The sequence below is a fragment of the Micromesistius poutassou genome, assembly GCF_964030765.1.
Source record: "Micromesistius poutassou genome assembly, contig: SCAFFOLD_5834, whole genome shotgun sequence".
Taxonomy (NCBI): Eukaryota; Metazoa; Chordata; class Actinopteri; order Gadiformes; family Gadidae; genus Micromesistius; species Micromesistius poutassou.
The window spans coordinates 1-14011 of NW_028177098.1; the positions used below are offsets into that span (position 1 = coordinate 1).

The 14011-nt window shown below is 47.6% G+C and overlaps 1 protein-coding gene across 1 annotated transcript; it reads right to left on the bottom strand.

Moving 5' to 3' along the window:
* Positions 1-2851: 2851 nt before the first annotated feature.
* Positions 2852-14005, bottom strand: LOC311376762 (phosphorylase b kinase regulatory subunit alpha, skeletal muscle isoform-like). Its single transcript, XM_084491238.1, has 19 exons — positions 13955-14005; positions 13660-13826; positions 12396-12563; positions 11609-11703; positions 11086-11207; positions 10328-10481; positions 9825-9983; positions 8670-8799; positions 8296-8397; positions 7390-7505; positions 7142-7177; positions 6728-6763; positions 6461-6496; positions 5952-5975; positions 5343-5381; positions 4884-5045; positions 4711-4764; positions 4289-4492; positions 2852-3692 (listed from the first exon to the last, which is right to left on the bottom strand). The coding sequence occupies exons 1-19, from the start codon at positions 13993-13995 to the stop codon at positions 3519-3521; spliced, it is 2019 nt and encodes a 672-aa protein (XP_084347364.1). The 5' UTR covers positions 13996-14005; the 3' UTR covers positions 2852-3518.
* Positions 14006-14011: the final 6 nt, after the last annotated feature.

A 14011-nucleotide genomic window follows, 5' to 3' on the forward strand; every position in this document is an offset into this window, starting at 1 on the left:
ATTAAGGAGCAGGAAGGGCTAAGTGGGCTTACCTACAGAGATAGCTGCGGACCTTGGGGATTTGAACCCAGAACCTTCACCACAAGAAAGACACATTGAAAAAACTGCGTAGAATGAAACAACGGAACGTGCAATAGATGCCATTTTAGAACAGACAGCTAAACCCCCCCCCCCCCCCCCCCCCCCCCCCCCCCCCCCCCCCCCCCCCCCCCCCCCCCCCCCCACACACACACACACACACACACACACACACACACACACACACACACACACACACTCTGGTTCGTACCCAGGCCGTAGTCCCCAGACTGGGGGTCGTCGTTGTCCCCGTCCTGGCTGATCTTGTGCAGGTGCTCCAGGTAGGCGTCCGTGTGGAACTGGGCCATCTCCTGGATGGTGGCCATGCGGGGCTTCACCACACTGCAGAGACACAGCGGGCCGCTTGTTCGTTTATAATAATTAGACGACAAACTGTTTTATATTTTATGACGGAAGAACGTACATGTTAAGGTTGTGATAGAAAAAACACATTTGGGCTCATTTAGATCCACACATAAAATGTGTTATTACACATAATTACACATAAAATAAAAAAGTGAATGACTTTATGTATTAAAAAGTAATGTTAGGGACGGTAGAACGCTGCCATTCACTATATGGTCAGCAATAGCTTTCATAGTCAACATGGGATACGACTATGTAACTACTAACTATGGGAACTAGTAGTAATCCACTAGTTCCCATCTTTAGTAGTTACATAGGATCTACACATCCAGATTTGCTTGGATGAGATGTGGGGTCGCCCTATTTATTACACACTAGACACAAACACCAACTGTTTTACTAAAGCCAGTGAGACACTACATTGTTGGTAAGTTTAATTTTGTGCAAATACTGGGATCTTTGGGATACTGGGATCTGAGCATCTTTCTTGGGACATTGTTGGGGTCAAAGTGGCTCTCATAGCACCACTTACCTCATGTCGTCGAGGAGCCCATAGGCCTCTATCAGAGAGTGCACCATGCTGCCTGCACAAAGAATACAACACATCATTGTTGTTTTCATAGTCATATTATTAATTCGGTATTCGTCCCGGGGATATCGTTTCTGTCACTGCTTCGGTTACTACTGTAATTGCTCTTCTCGAGATGTAGAAAATATATATACCACAACTAAATAAATGAAATAACAAATATGAGCACATATGGACATAAGGCAACACAAGTATAGAAAGATTACCATCTATATGTGTACAAAATTGCAATGTAGACTTCTGTGGTTTATAATCTCGTTTTACACGACATTTGAAGAAAGTATAAAGGTCCATATAAGTTTATACGGGTTTATTCCCAGAGATGTATCGTTATAAAGTGATACTAACCGATTCAACTTACCCGCTTGGGCACTTTGGATAAGGAATCGCATGTTTCTATGTACTCCGGGCTGTAAATGTATGCCACTTTTCGTTTGGTGCGAGCGACAGTGTCGCTGTCTCCTTTGCAACTCATTTGCGTTCATACAACAGGCAATAGTAGGAAGAATCCGATTTAAAAAAGCACACGAAACAGACCGACAATGTCGGGTCTTGGTTCTCGGAGCGTGTGTTTCACTATCAACAGACCCCGGGAAAACAGGACCGCGGGTAACACATCTTGAATGAGAGTTTTATGAAGGGTTTACACATTTGTCCGTCTTGAAATATATTATATAAGGGTAGAAATTGTGTACAATAATTAAGGTGGACTTTCAATAGCATTCCGCCATAAATGAAGCTTTACAGTTCTTCGTTCGTTTTTCAAGTTTTCTGTTTTTGACTGGCGGACCATTATACCGGTTGTGCAGCATTACAGCGATGCATCCTGGGAGTTGTAGTATTTTCTTTATTTATAGCACATAATCGATCAGAAAATAAAAAGTGTAAGCCACTTTTGTCAATTAAATAAACTAATGTTCTAAGAAAATCTAAATTCTCTATTCCTTGGTGCTTTCCGAGTTAAATTCCTCTATATTTAGGCACTACAAATAAGACAAATCATTCATGTTAAAGTTCTATACAAAGTTTTAAATAGAAATACAGACTTTATTAACTTACCTTTTTACATTTAATTTAATTACCTTCTTATTATTAATAAACTTATTATGAGGTGTTGAGATGTTGTATTGTGATGTAGCTATGCCAACAAGCTGAGATCAGAGAGCCTTCACCAAATAACCCCTGATACCACACAGTTGTTAATATTACATATTTTAAATAGTTTGAGTCTTACAGTTAACCAATAGTATGATGTGTTCCTAGAATCACATGAAATTACATTCAATAATGTAATGCCATCAATCATTTTATGAACATTGTGTATTTCTAAAATATTCAAAAGAGCCCTATTTAACCACAAGGTGTTGATGGGCTGAGCCATTTTGAAAATCAATCCCTTTGTGACATCACAACGTGGGGTGTATCAACTAGCAGGCTGAAGCCGTTATGTTTATCATAGATCTGCAAATGGACACTCCATTCTGAGTCCACTTGTGATGTCACACGTGGAATGAATTTGAAAGGCCTTGCAATGGTACCCAACAGGTGTCCAACAGGTACCCCTATTTTATATGCATTTCACTAACGGAGTTAAACAAAAGGTAGGTTCAAATCATTTACTTTTATACGAAACCTTTCACATATGACCAAACTATTTAAGTTTCTTATTCAAAATAAAGTTTCCAATATTCTGGTTCACCATTAACATAACTCTTTTACCATCAATTGCTCGGATTCAGTTACATGCAATTATTTACCGCAATAAGAAACTAAGACTAAAAATACATCATCCATTCATTAAAAGAATGATTCAAGCAATAGTTTTGCAATTATTTTATACATTCAACAGAAAAGTTAACTTAATAAAGGACGGCTTTAAGATTTTTTGCATAAAATCTCTTGTACAGTGAGGTTAATGATGCTTAACAGTAAACTCAACAGTGTTAAGATTTTAAATCTCATCAGTCAGTCAGTGAGCCATTATGTAACAGTATTGTCATAACCTAAAATTATTCAATCATAATTTGTTTACATTTTTGTCTATTGATATTACCTTCTTTAAGAAGCTACAACACAAAACACATCAAGGCTTGTATCCATCTGTGTAAAGTTGCCTTGAGCATGGCGCCCTCTAGAGGCAAAGGCTGGGGATGGTTTAACAGTGCACGGGGCAGGAGGCATCTTCTTGTTTGTTAGCTGTGTGTGTGTGTGTGTGTGTGTGTGTGTGTGTGTGTGTGTGTGTGTGTGTGTGTGTGTGTGTGTGTGTGTGTGTGTGTGTGTGTGTGTGTTTGCGTACGTATATCTGCACGCAGTTGTGCGTTACTTGTGTATTCACTAGTGCATCCGCATTCCACGAAAATCCAACACTCTCCCATTCAAAGTCTGGCCGCACGTGCACGCCCGTGGCCACGCTCCACTGTGCACGCCCGCCGCACGTGCCCGACTGCACGCGCTCAGTGCACGGCGCCCACTGCGCGCGCGGCGCTCACTGCACGGCGCAGGCACCGGCGGGCAGGAAGTCCTGCACGTAGGTGGCCACGGCCTTGGTGAGGTAGGTCATGGTGCCGAAGCGGCCACTGGGGGCGCTGTCGTACAGCAGCCGGCACACGCCCGTGGCCGGGTCGCGCTCCAGCAGCTGCTCCCCGGCGCCCAGGTCCATCTGGAGGGGGGCGAGAGCACAAGGGGGGGGGGGGGTTAGTGTTGGCACCAGGCTGGACAAGTGGGCAGTGAGCCCCTACTACCGGCTTCCCCTGACCCTTTTACTCTGATATCAGGACGGGGTGAGGGGGGGGGGGAGGGGAGAGACAGAGAGAGGGATGGAGAGGGGAGGAGGACAGAGGGAGAGCAAGAGGGGATGCGGAGGGAGGAGAGGAAAGAAAGAAGGATGGAGGGAGGGGAGAGGATAGAGGGAGGGAGGAGAGAGAGTGGGATGGAGAGGGGGAGGTCAGAGGGTGTGCAAGGGGAGATCGAGGGAGGAGAGAGGGAGGGAATGGAAGAAAAGATGAGGGAGGCAGAGGGGAGTATGAGGGGAAAGAGGGGAGAAGGATAGACGGAGACAGGAAGAAGATAAAGAAGAGTGAGTGGAGAGGGTGGTTTGGGAGAGTAGTGTGTGTGTGTGTGTGTGTGTGTGTGTGTGTGTGTGTGTGTGTGTGTGTGTGTGTGTGTGTGTGTGTGTGTGTGTGTGTGTGTGTGTGTGTGTGTGTGTGTGTGTGTGTGTGTACGTGTGTGAACGTGTGTGTGTGAGCGCACGCTCACCTGATCCTTGTAGAACATGTCGTTGGCGAGGTGCACAATCTTCTCCACGTGCACGATGGAGCCGATGCTCTGGATGCTGTCCACGTCGGCCAGCATGGTGAGCACCAGGATGGCCTCCACCAGCAGCTGCCGGTACTCGGGCTGCGGCACGCGGTTCAGCACCGCCTCCACGTGCACCGAGAACTTGATCTCCCCGGGCGTCATCTGGGGTGGGGGGGGGGGGGGCAATTTGTGACGTCCCACGTGTGGGTATGTGTGGTTGTATGGGCCATTTGTGACATCACAAGTGGGAGTGTCCACCCAGACGGATATCAGTGGGTAGCTCAGCCTACCATTCTACTCAGTGGACTGCATCGACCGCTCATCTGAACACATTTACTGTAAACGTTTACTATGATGTCAAATGGATGAGGTTCTCTCACCTCTCTGGTGGTTGAGGACGGAAGCACGTATCCCTCGATAGACAGACCATGACACTGGAGGAACACATCCAAGGAGATTGAGACTTACAAAGGGTGAATCGTATTTCACTTCATTGTGTACTTGTGTACTATGCATGGGTTGGATGGATTCTGTACTATCTTTGTGTGTCAACCTTCTGCAGAATCTTCCAGACTTTCTTGTAGAAGCCGACGGGCACGCGGTTCAGCGCTCCGTCGAGGCGTCTCCTGCGCAGCCATTGGCCATGCCTGGTATCCCTGGCAACCGGGACACTCTCAGGAACATCCGGCATTTCCATGGAATGCACCCTGAGGCGCTGCGTAGTGGGAAAACACAGTTAAGACCAACACCCTGCATCGTTTCTCTAGTGTTGATATTGTTTCATATGTTGTTGTATATTGTACTTTTTGTTGAACTAAAGCGACAGGTAAAGCTAACTTATTTTACAAAAAGTAACAAAAAAAGATGACATAACCACAGTTTTTCACGAGACCAATATTGTATATTAGCATTGGCATTTTAGTCTAATTTACAAACTTGCACATTTCGGTAATGCACCTAAAAGAAAAAAACTGATATTTATTTGACATATTATTAAGACAAACATTCTTACCCCAGGTTGTTCAACGTCCACAGACTGGGAGGGGACACTCTGGAGGAATAGAAAGAGAAAAGACAGACCAGAGATAAAGATAGAGAGGGAGAGAAAAAGTTAGTGTAAGCTAAAATGAAACAAAGTATTCCAAACCGCTTTGAACTGAAAAGATTTGTTCCCCTTAATTGCAAACTCCAAATACATCAGCGGAGACAAAACCTAAAAGCTTAAATTAAAAGCACAGTGGAAAAGCACAGATTATTATTTTGTGGCGTGAATTAACATATGATGTACCCAAGGTCAGAAAAATGACTAAATTACGGTTGTGTACAAAATAAATATACAGAAGCCCCAGTGATATTAACTGTTCATTCATGGAATAGTTTATATTTAATCCAATGTTTTAATTGATTACATAAAATGTACGTACACCTAGGATGATGTGAATCACAGTTAAAGGCAAATAATTAAACGGTTCCCATACAATGGGAATCCCATACAATGGGAAGAGGATTAAGAATGGCCATTAAACATGCCCGCTACAAGCTTGCTTCAGCACTTAGTCCCGTCTCATACTCAGCATGATAATGATATTTAGTGAAACCGCTAACGTTAGGGCGTCATCACCTTGTGTGACAAATTGTACTCAACCTGAAAAGGAGACATACATAGACACACACACATCCATCAAAAACACTGTAACATTATAATGTAACACCTATAACATAAAAATGTATGAATCAATCAAATTATTGACACGGTTAACTTGATTGGCTCTGACAAGGATAAGGTGTGTACCGTCTGCGATGACAAATATACTCTATGACGCAAACAATACAGTGAATGCTGTTAACTATTGACTTAATATAACTATAATGTTTTCCTGAGTTCCTTGCCTATTTGACCACAATTTGAAGCCAGATGTCTGTTTAAAAACATTATTCATAGTTTAGTTTATTCATTGATTTAACATGGGCTATGCATGACACAACATTTGGGCCACAGTTATATAGCTTTATAGCTCATTTACATCTGCAATCCCTGGAATCACACTAATTACATTAATCACAACCTGTGAAATGATCCCCGTTTTCCATAACCGTTACCCTGGTGAAATAGCGTCAGTATTTCTCTACCTTCATAACATCCGTCAGGGACAACCTATGGTCCATCTGTCAGAGGAAAACAACAACCGATCAATGTGTACCCACTGGAAACACATGCATGTATAAAACATTGTAAGACATTCACTTAAGGTAGTTTGGGTCCAGATTCACCACAACCACCCTCCAAATCCATCCCCTGTACAGTTACGTTTGATAGTTAAATTGACCGCTACTGCTAGCCAAATTTGTTATTTTGCATATAATTAGCAAAGCGTAGCATATAACTTGACTTGTTACCTTATGTGGCCCCTGTAAAGAGAACCTGGGGTCGATCTGTGACAGGGAGTAAAGCAACGCAGGAGACATTTCTCATGATGTGTGCGTGGTCATGCCAAACGTAACAGAACCACGATTCAGGTTGATTGGTTAACACCACGCCTGTGTTTACCTGTCGTGGTACCTGTGTGAACCCAAGTGATTTTTCTATTTTTCTGTTGCATCACCTTCACATCATTCGAGGCTAAACCTTCATTGCCATGTGATTCATTTACTATAGATATCCATGCATTGGCAAAATGACCAATTACCCTTAATTACCTCAAATCTAATTTGCTTTTCAAAACAGTAGCACACCTCACTGGAGAATTACAGCCCAAATGTTTGAACCATTAATATGTGAATCAATATCATGATGGATGACGGCGTCATCACCTTACTGGGGTCTGTCAGGGACAGTCTGTGTTCCAGCTGCAAGGGGAGACATGCAAGGACACATCTCAACACCGCCTCACTCAAGTCTCTCATCAGGGGACTTTTATTTTGACATCTTGACCATGACCTTGATCTTACTCGTGCAAATCTTACTTTTCAAACCCACCTCACCAAAGTCTTTGTGATGTGAACTTTTATTTTGACATCTCAACCTACCCACCCACCCCCACACACACAGCGTGTCCTACCATCTTCATGTCGCTCTTCAGTTTGCTGATGCCGGCCCGCTCGCTCTTGGTCGCGCCCTCGTTGCCATGGAGATGGATGGAGATGGCAGGACTCACTCCGGTGTCCACCTCAACCGCTGTGCCCAAACACACACACACACAAACAATTTAGTTAGTTTTCATTTGATAGGGACAGATACAACTCATGTGGATTGTGCACAATCCAGCAGGAAAGCATCATAGCATTTGTAGCTATGATTTGTCCGTATTGAGACGGCAGGTTGCACAGCAGAGGGTCCTGAAGAAGGCAGAAGGTGATAGGTTGTAAACCCACCCGTGCTCGGGCTAAAACGTGTGAGAGCGTGACTACCATGTGACTACCAGTGCCGATACTACAACGTGAGTGAGGCCACTTGAGTTCATCTTTTTTGTTTGCAGCATACACGGCTTACTCTGACATTAGACTTACAGACATTAGTTCAATCGCAAGCTGCCTCTCACATCTGGAAGATGTATATGTATTCATCAAGTCACACAGGCCCATCAGTCACGATCAGGACTATGAGACACACAGCCTATAGTAGGCCTACCGAGCTTGGTAGATGTTAAGCCCCAGACAACTGGAGTGGTTTTTAGTTTAGAGGGTTACAAAAGGAAAGGCCTACATTGTTCAGAAGGAGATAAAGTAGGATATATTGTTAATGCCAATAGTGACTATTTAATTTAATGAGGCTATATAATTAAACGAACAAACAATTCATTCAAGATGTTAAGAATTAGGTATAATCAAATGATACCGATCTTCTTAGCTTGGAGCAAAGTGCTTCTATCTGCCCCAGCTGGTTGGGTCTGGACGGAAGTTCCACAGACGTCTTGGGTGATTCCAATTGGCTGTGGCTAGTGAGACGGAGGCTGTGATTGGCTTACTGTTGCGCTGCACTCCGAACTCCTTCCCGCTCAGGATGTGGTGGAGGAGGTTCTTCAGCTCCGAGGGACTCAGGCTCATCAGACTCTCTGTAGCCTCCGCCTCTGAACGCGCACACGCACACACGCACGCACACACACACACACACACACACACACACACACACACACACACACACACACACACACACAGTACAAGATACAAGGGTTACATTTTACATTTTTTACATTCCACTCTACCCTCGCTCTTTCTATCCATCCCTCTTCACTGTCCCTCCATCCCTCACTCGCTCTCTCCCTCCCTCCCTCCTTCCCTCTCTCTCCCTCCCTCCCTCCTTCCCTCTCTCTCTCTCCCTCCCTCCCCCTCTCCCCCGTACCGTTACAGTTGAGCGACTGGGCCAGCTCGGTGGCCATCACCTGGATGATGAGGCCGATGCGCAGACGGAACATCTCGGAGAAGAGATCGGGGTGGGTGCGGATGCTCATCGCCAGGAACACGATGATCTCCTGTGGGAGAGGAGGAGGAGGTGGAGGGTGGAGAGAGGGAGAGAGGAGGAGGTGGAGGGTGGAGAGAGGGAGGGAGGGAGGGAGAGAGGAGGAGGTGGAGGGTGGAGAGAGGGAGGGAGGGAGGGAGAGAGGAGGAGGTGGAGGGTGGAGAGAGGGAGGGAGGGAGGGAGAGAGGAGGAGGTGGAGGGTGGAGAGAGGGAGGGAGGGAGGGAGAGAGGAGGAGGTGGAGGGTGGAGAGAGGGAGGGAGGGAGAGAGGAGGAGGTGGAGGGTGGAGAGAGGGAGGGAGGGAGAGAGGAGGAGGAGGTGGAGGGTGGAGAGAGGGAGGGAGGGAGGGAGAGAGGAGGAGGTGGAGGGTGGAGAGAGGGAGGGAGGGAGGGAGAGAGGAGGAGGTGGAGGGTGGAGAGAGGGAGGGAGGGAGAGAGGAGGAGGTGGAGGGTGGAGAGAGGGAGGGAGGGAGAGAGGAGGAGGTGGAGGGTGGAGAGAGGGAGGGAGGGAGGGAGAGAGGAGGAGGTGGAGGGTGGAGAGAGGGAGGGAGGGAGGGAGAGAGGAGGAGGTGGAGGGTGGAGAGAGGGAGGGAGGGAGGGAGAGAGGAGGAGGTGGAGGGTGGAGAGAGGGAGGGAGAGAGGAGGAGGTGGAGGGTGGAGAGAGGGAGGGAGGGAGGGAGAGAGAGAGGAGGAGGTGGAGGGTGGAGAGAGGGAGGGAGGGAGGGAGAGAGAGAGGAGGAGGTGGAGGGTGGAGAGAGGGAGGGAGGGAGGGAGAGAGAGAGGAGGAGGTGGAGGGTGGAGAGAGGGAGGGAGGGAGGGAGGGAGAGAGGAGCGGGTTGGAGAGAGGGGGGGAAGAGCGTAGAAGATGGCAGAGTGCGGGCCGGGGAGGAGAGGGGTGTGGGAGAAGGAGAGGACCGATGTGTGTGAAGGAGGAGGAGAGGAAGGAAGAGGAGGAAAGGAGGAACACCTTTCACTGTCAAGTCGTTTTGTTGGATCGAGTTACCACGCGAATGGGAAAACCAAAGTGCCTAAACGAGGACCTGAGTGAGCACGGCCACGGTGATGTTGTGCTCGCTGGCCTCCTGGATGAGCAGGGTGAGCTGCTCCAGGGGGATGGGGGCCGTGATGGTCTTCTCCCTGGGCTCCGGGGGCAGGCCCACCGTCAGGTGCTTCTGGTGAGCCAGCAGATCAGAGCACGCCTAGGAGGAGCGCGGGGACCAATCAGACGGAGCGAGCCTCGACAGAACCTCTCTCCTCGCGTGTCATCAGAAAGATTGTAGTGAATGAGACTATAAGTACTATAAATAAATATAAATAATAGTAGCACTAGTATGAGAACAGTCTAGAGTAGCAATAGTAATGAAAATGTTTTAACAAGAATGCTTGTCTTTAATATACTTTTGACAATATGCCAGTGTGTGTGTGTGTGTGTGTGTGTGTGTGTGTGTGTGTGTGTGTGTGTGTGTGTGTGTGTGTGTGTGTGTGTGTGTGTGTGTGTGTGTGTGTGTGTGTGTGTGTGTGTGTGTGTCTGTCCTCCACCCACCCAGTCCAGCTCCTCCACCTTCTGCCGCAGCATCCCAGAGATCATGCGCACCAGGCCCCAGAGGTGCTGCTCCCCGGCCCGCTGGTACAGCTCCCCCAGCAGGCAGCGCACCGTGGAGCCCTTACCCTGGAGCTCCGTGTCCCAGTCCAGACCCCTGCACACAGGAGGGGGGGGGGGGGGGGGGGGTAGGATGTCCTGGGTGAGCAGCAGTCCTTCTCCAGCCGTGTGGGTCGGGACCCAGGGCAAGCACTCGTGATGTCACGTTATTGACCGCTCAAACCCCCGTGCTTCACGTTTGGTGACGTGTGACCCAAATACTCACTGGCCCGTCACACCGCGGGATCTGCACTCGACCAATCGCCCCGGACACAATCACTGACTGAAAACCGACGCCGATCAATGTTGATTTGGCGTCTACGGTTGTGTTTATGTTCCTATGTCTTGTGGTCTCGTTGGGCCCTAGAGGCTGAGGGTCAAGTCCTTACGGGCCCTGGCTAAAAAAGAGAAAGGCTACGGACTAGCGGCCAGATGGTCCTGGCTACGACCCCCTGTTGTCTACAGTGTACCTGTAGGACCCTAGAGCAAGAGGCCGTCTACCCCCTACCTGCTCCTTGATGAGGCATCTGGGTGAACAGGGGGTCACTCTGGATAGGAGCGTCTGCTCATATGTTCTAAACGCCCTGGCTTTATGTGTGAGCCAACAGCCACCTTCCAGCCTCTACCGTCCCTCCGCTAGAGGCCAGCCCGGCGGTGCTCACTTGTCCTTGAACAGGATGTAGAGGATGTCCCCCTGGTCCTGCAGGTTGTGGGTGTCCTTCAGCAGCTGGACCATGGCCTCGTGGTCCACCGGACCCGCCCCCGTCACCACCACCTTGGGCCCCTGGTGGGAAAGGATGGAGGCGGAGAGGACGAGAGGACGAGAGGATGAGGACAGAGTATGAATGGGGTTGTCATGGCAACAACAAGGTCCTCGTCACCTTTGCAGTCTCGGACGGACAGAGAGACAGGCAGAGACAGAGAGACAGGCAGAGACAGAGTGACAGAGAGACAGGCAGAGACAGAGTGACAGAGAGACAGGCAGAGACAGAGTGACAGAGAGACAGGCAGAGACAGAGTGACAGAGAGACAGGCAGAGACAGAGTGACAGAGAGACAGGCAGAGACAGAGTGACAGGCGGAGACAGAGAGACCGGCAGAGACAGACGGACATTAGGGCAGAGAGGTAGACAGACAGACAGACAGACAGACAGACAGACAGACAGACAGACAGACAGACACCTACCTGGTGGTCCTGTGGTTCAGGGTTGTCAGAGAGGTTGAGGTGCAGTGAAGGCTGAGCAGAACGAAACAACTTGTTGGGAACATACATGTTCGCATCTGGGGGGAGAGACACATACTTTATGTTTCATTTTAGGATGGCTTGTAAATATATTAATATAGATAGATTAATATCCGTACGGTGTATGTTGATGATATATATATATATATATATATATATATATATATATATATATATATATCTTAACATGTGTACTGTGTATGTTGATATATATATCTTAACATGTGTACTGTGTATGTTGATACATATCTTAACATGTGTACTGTGTATGTTGATACATATCTTAACATGTGTACTGTGTATGATGATATATATATCTTAACATGTGTACTGTGCATGTTGTAGACGTACTGTGTATGTTGATGATATATATATATCTTAACATGTGTACTGTGTATGTTGATGATATATATATATATCTTAACATGTGTACTGTGTATGATGATATATATATCTTAACATGTGTACTGTGCATGTTGCAGACGTACTGTGTATGTTGATGATATATATATATATCTTAACATGTGTACTGTGTATGATGATATATATATCTTAACATGTGTACTGTGTATGTTGATGATATATATATATATCTTAACATGTGTACTGTGTATGATGATATACATATCTTAACATGTGTACTGTGTATGTTGATACATATCTTAACATGTGTACTGTGTATGATGATATACATATCTTAACATGTGTACTGTGCATGTTGCAGACGTACTGTGTATGTTCAGGCCCTGGGCCTTGCTCATCAGAGACACCATGGCCTTGGTCTTGGTGGCGGCGGCCTTGAAGCGGCCCAGCCCCTTTGCGGCGGGGGACGGCTTCTGGGGCGCGGCGTGGGCCAGGAGCTGGTCCAGGTACTGGGACAGCTCGTCTGACTCTGGGTCTGGAGGGGGGGGGGGGGGGAGGAGAGAGGAGGAGAGGGGAGAGAGGGGGGAGGGAGGAGAGAGGAGGGGAGGGGACAGAGAGGAGAGGAGGAAGGAGTCGAGGGGAGGGGACAGAGAGGAAGGGAGAGAGAGGGAGCGAGGATGGAGAGGTATGGATGGATAGAGAGAGTTATAAGAGTGTAATGACTAAAGAGGGCGCAAAAGAAACAAACACAATGAATGTATTTTCATCAGCTTCTACTCAAGCTAACGTGCTACGTCTCCGCTAAGTCGCAAGCCACCATGCCCTAAAGAGGATACCGCCTTAGAGGAAGACACCAATACATTCATGTCCCTTTGAAGGGGGCCAGCTTTGAGTCAGCCACTTAAAGGGGAAGTGTCACAGTCTACCGTACTCTAACATAAGAGAGTGTTGCTCCATGCGGGAGGTTGTGAAGAAACCACATCCACTCGAATACCAGTTGATATTGCTTTACCACACACGTCTGAAGCTCCACTCTCTTGCATAAGAAAAAACTGAACGTGACTGTTCCCCTTTAAGTGAAATTAATAAAAATAAATGTTTTATTGGATTATCATTGGGGAACGTCTTCATAACCACATGCCGGTCCGGGGTTGGAGTTAGCCTAATACTAAACTAGCAGTCACCATGCTTCTCTCAGTCCACTCAACAACCAAACACCGGACCACACGACGGGGATGAGGCATGCCACCGTGCAGGACGGGGGGGGGGGGGGGGGGGGGGGTCACCGGGATCAGAGGTCAGTGATGACGTCACAGGAGGAAAAGGGGTGATGTCACCGGGGTAAGGTGGAAGACGGGAGATTAAGGCATTAAGGCTATGTGTTTTTTAATAAGGGAATAGGGGAAGAGTGAGATTAAATACTCGCAGGACAGCATTAAGAAAAGACTAGTTAGAAGACTAACTAGTGAGAGGATTATAACAGAATAACGTTAAATTCAACAACAACCAAGAAAGTTGCTTTTACTACCCAATTACCCCAAATACACAAACTGAACCAAATGTCCCATCTGGGCTGACTAATATACACAGTGAACCTCTAACCCTCCATCCTGCCTCCTCCTCCTCCTTACCGTCATCATAAGGAAGCTCATGCAAACTGCTGAAGTCCCCATCCTCCTCAGCATCACCATGCTCTGGGTCTCCACGGAAACGCCGCCCGCTTCCCTTACCGTCCAGGAAGCTGAGGTGGGCGAAGCAGGAAGTGGTCAGGAAATCCGACAGCTTGCCTGTCTGCACCCTGGGGAGAGAGATAAGAGAGGGAGAGAGAGAGAGGGAGATATTGTGTGCATATTGATTGCAGCCTGACATCTCAAAGAAAGTGTGCGTATGGTGTGTGCGTGTGTGCGCGCGCGTGCGTGCGTGTACCTGGCTCCTCCATAGTATCCATCCTGGAGTTTCCTCAGCATGGCCAACACTGCCGGG

Coding starts and splice junctions, on each gene's coding strand:
- LOC311376762 (XM_084491238.1), bottom strand. CDS start 13,995: ATGCTGAGGAAACTCCAGGATGGATACTATGGAGGAGCCAG. Junction 7,178..7,389: donor TGAAGAGCGACATGAAGATG/GTAGGACACGCT, acceptor CTCCCCTTGCAG/CTGGAACACAGACTGTCCCT. Junction 6,764..7,141: donor CCCTGACAGACCCCAGTAAG/GTGATGACGCCG, acceptor TCCCTGTCACAG/ATCGACCCCAGGTTCTCTTT.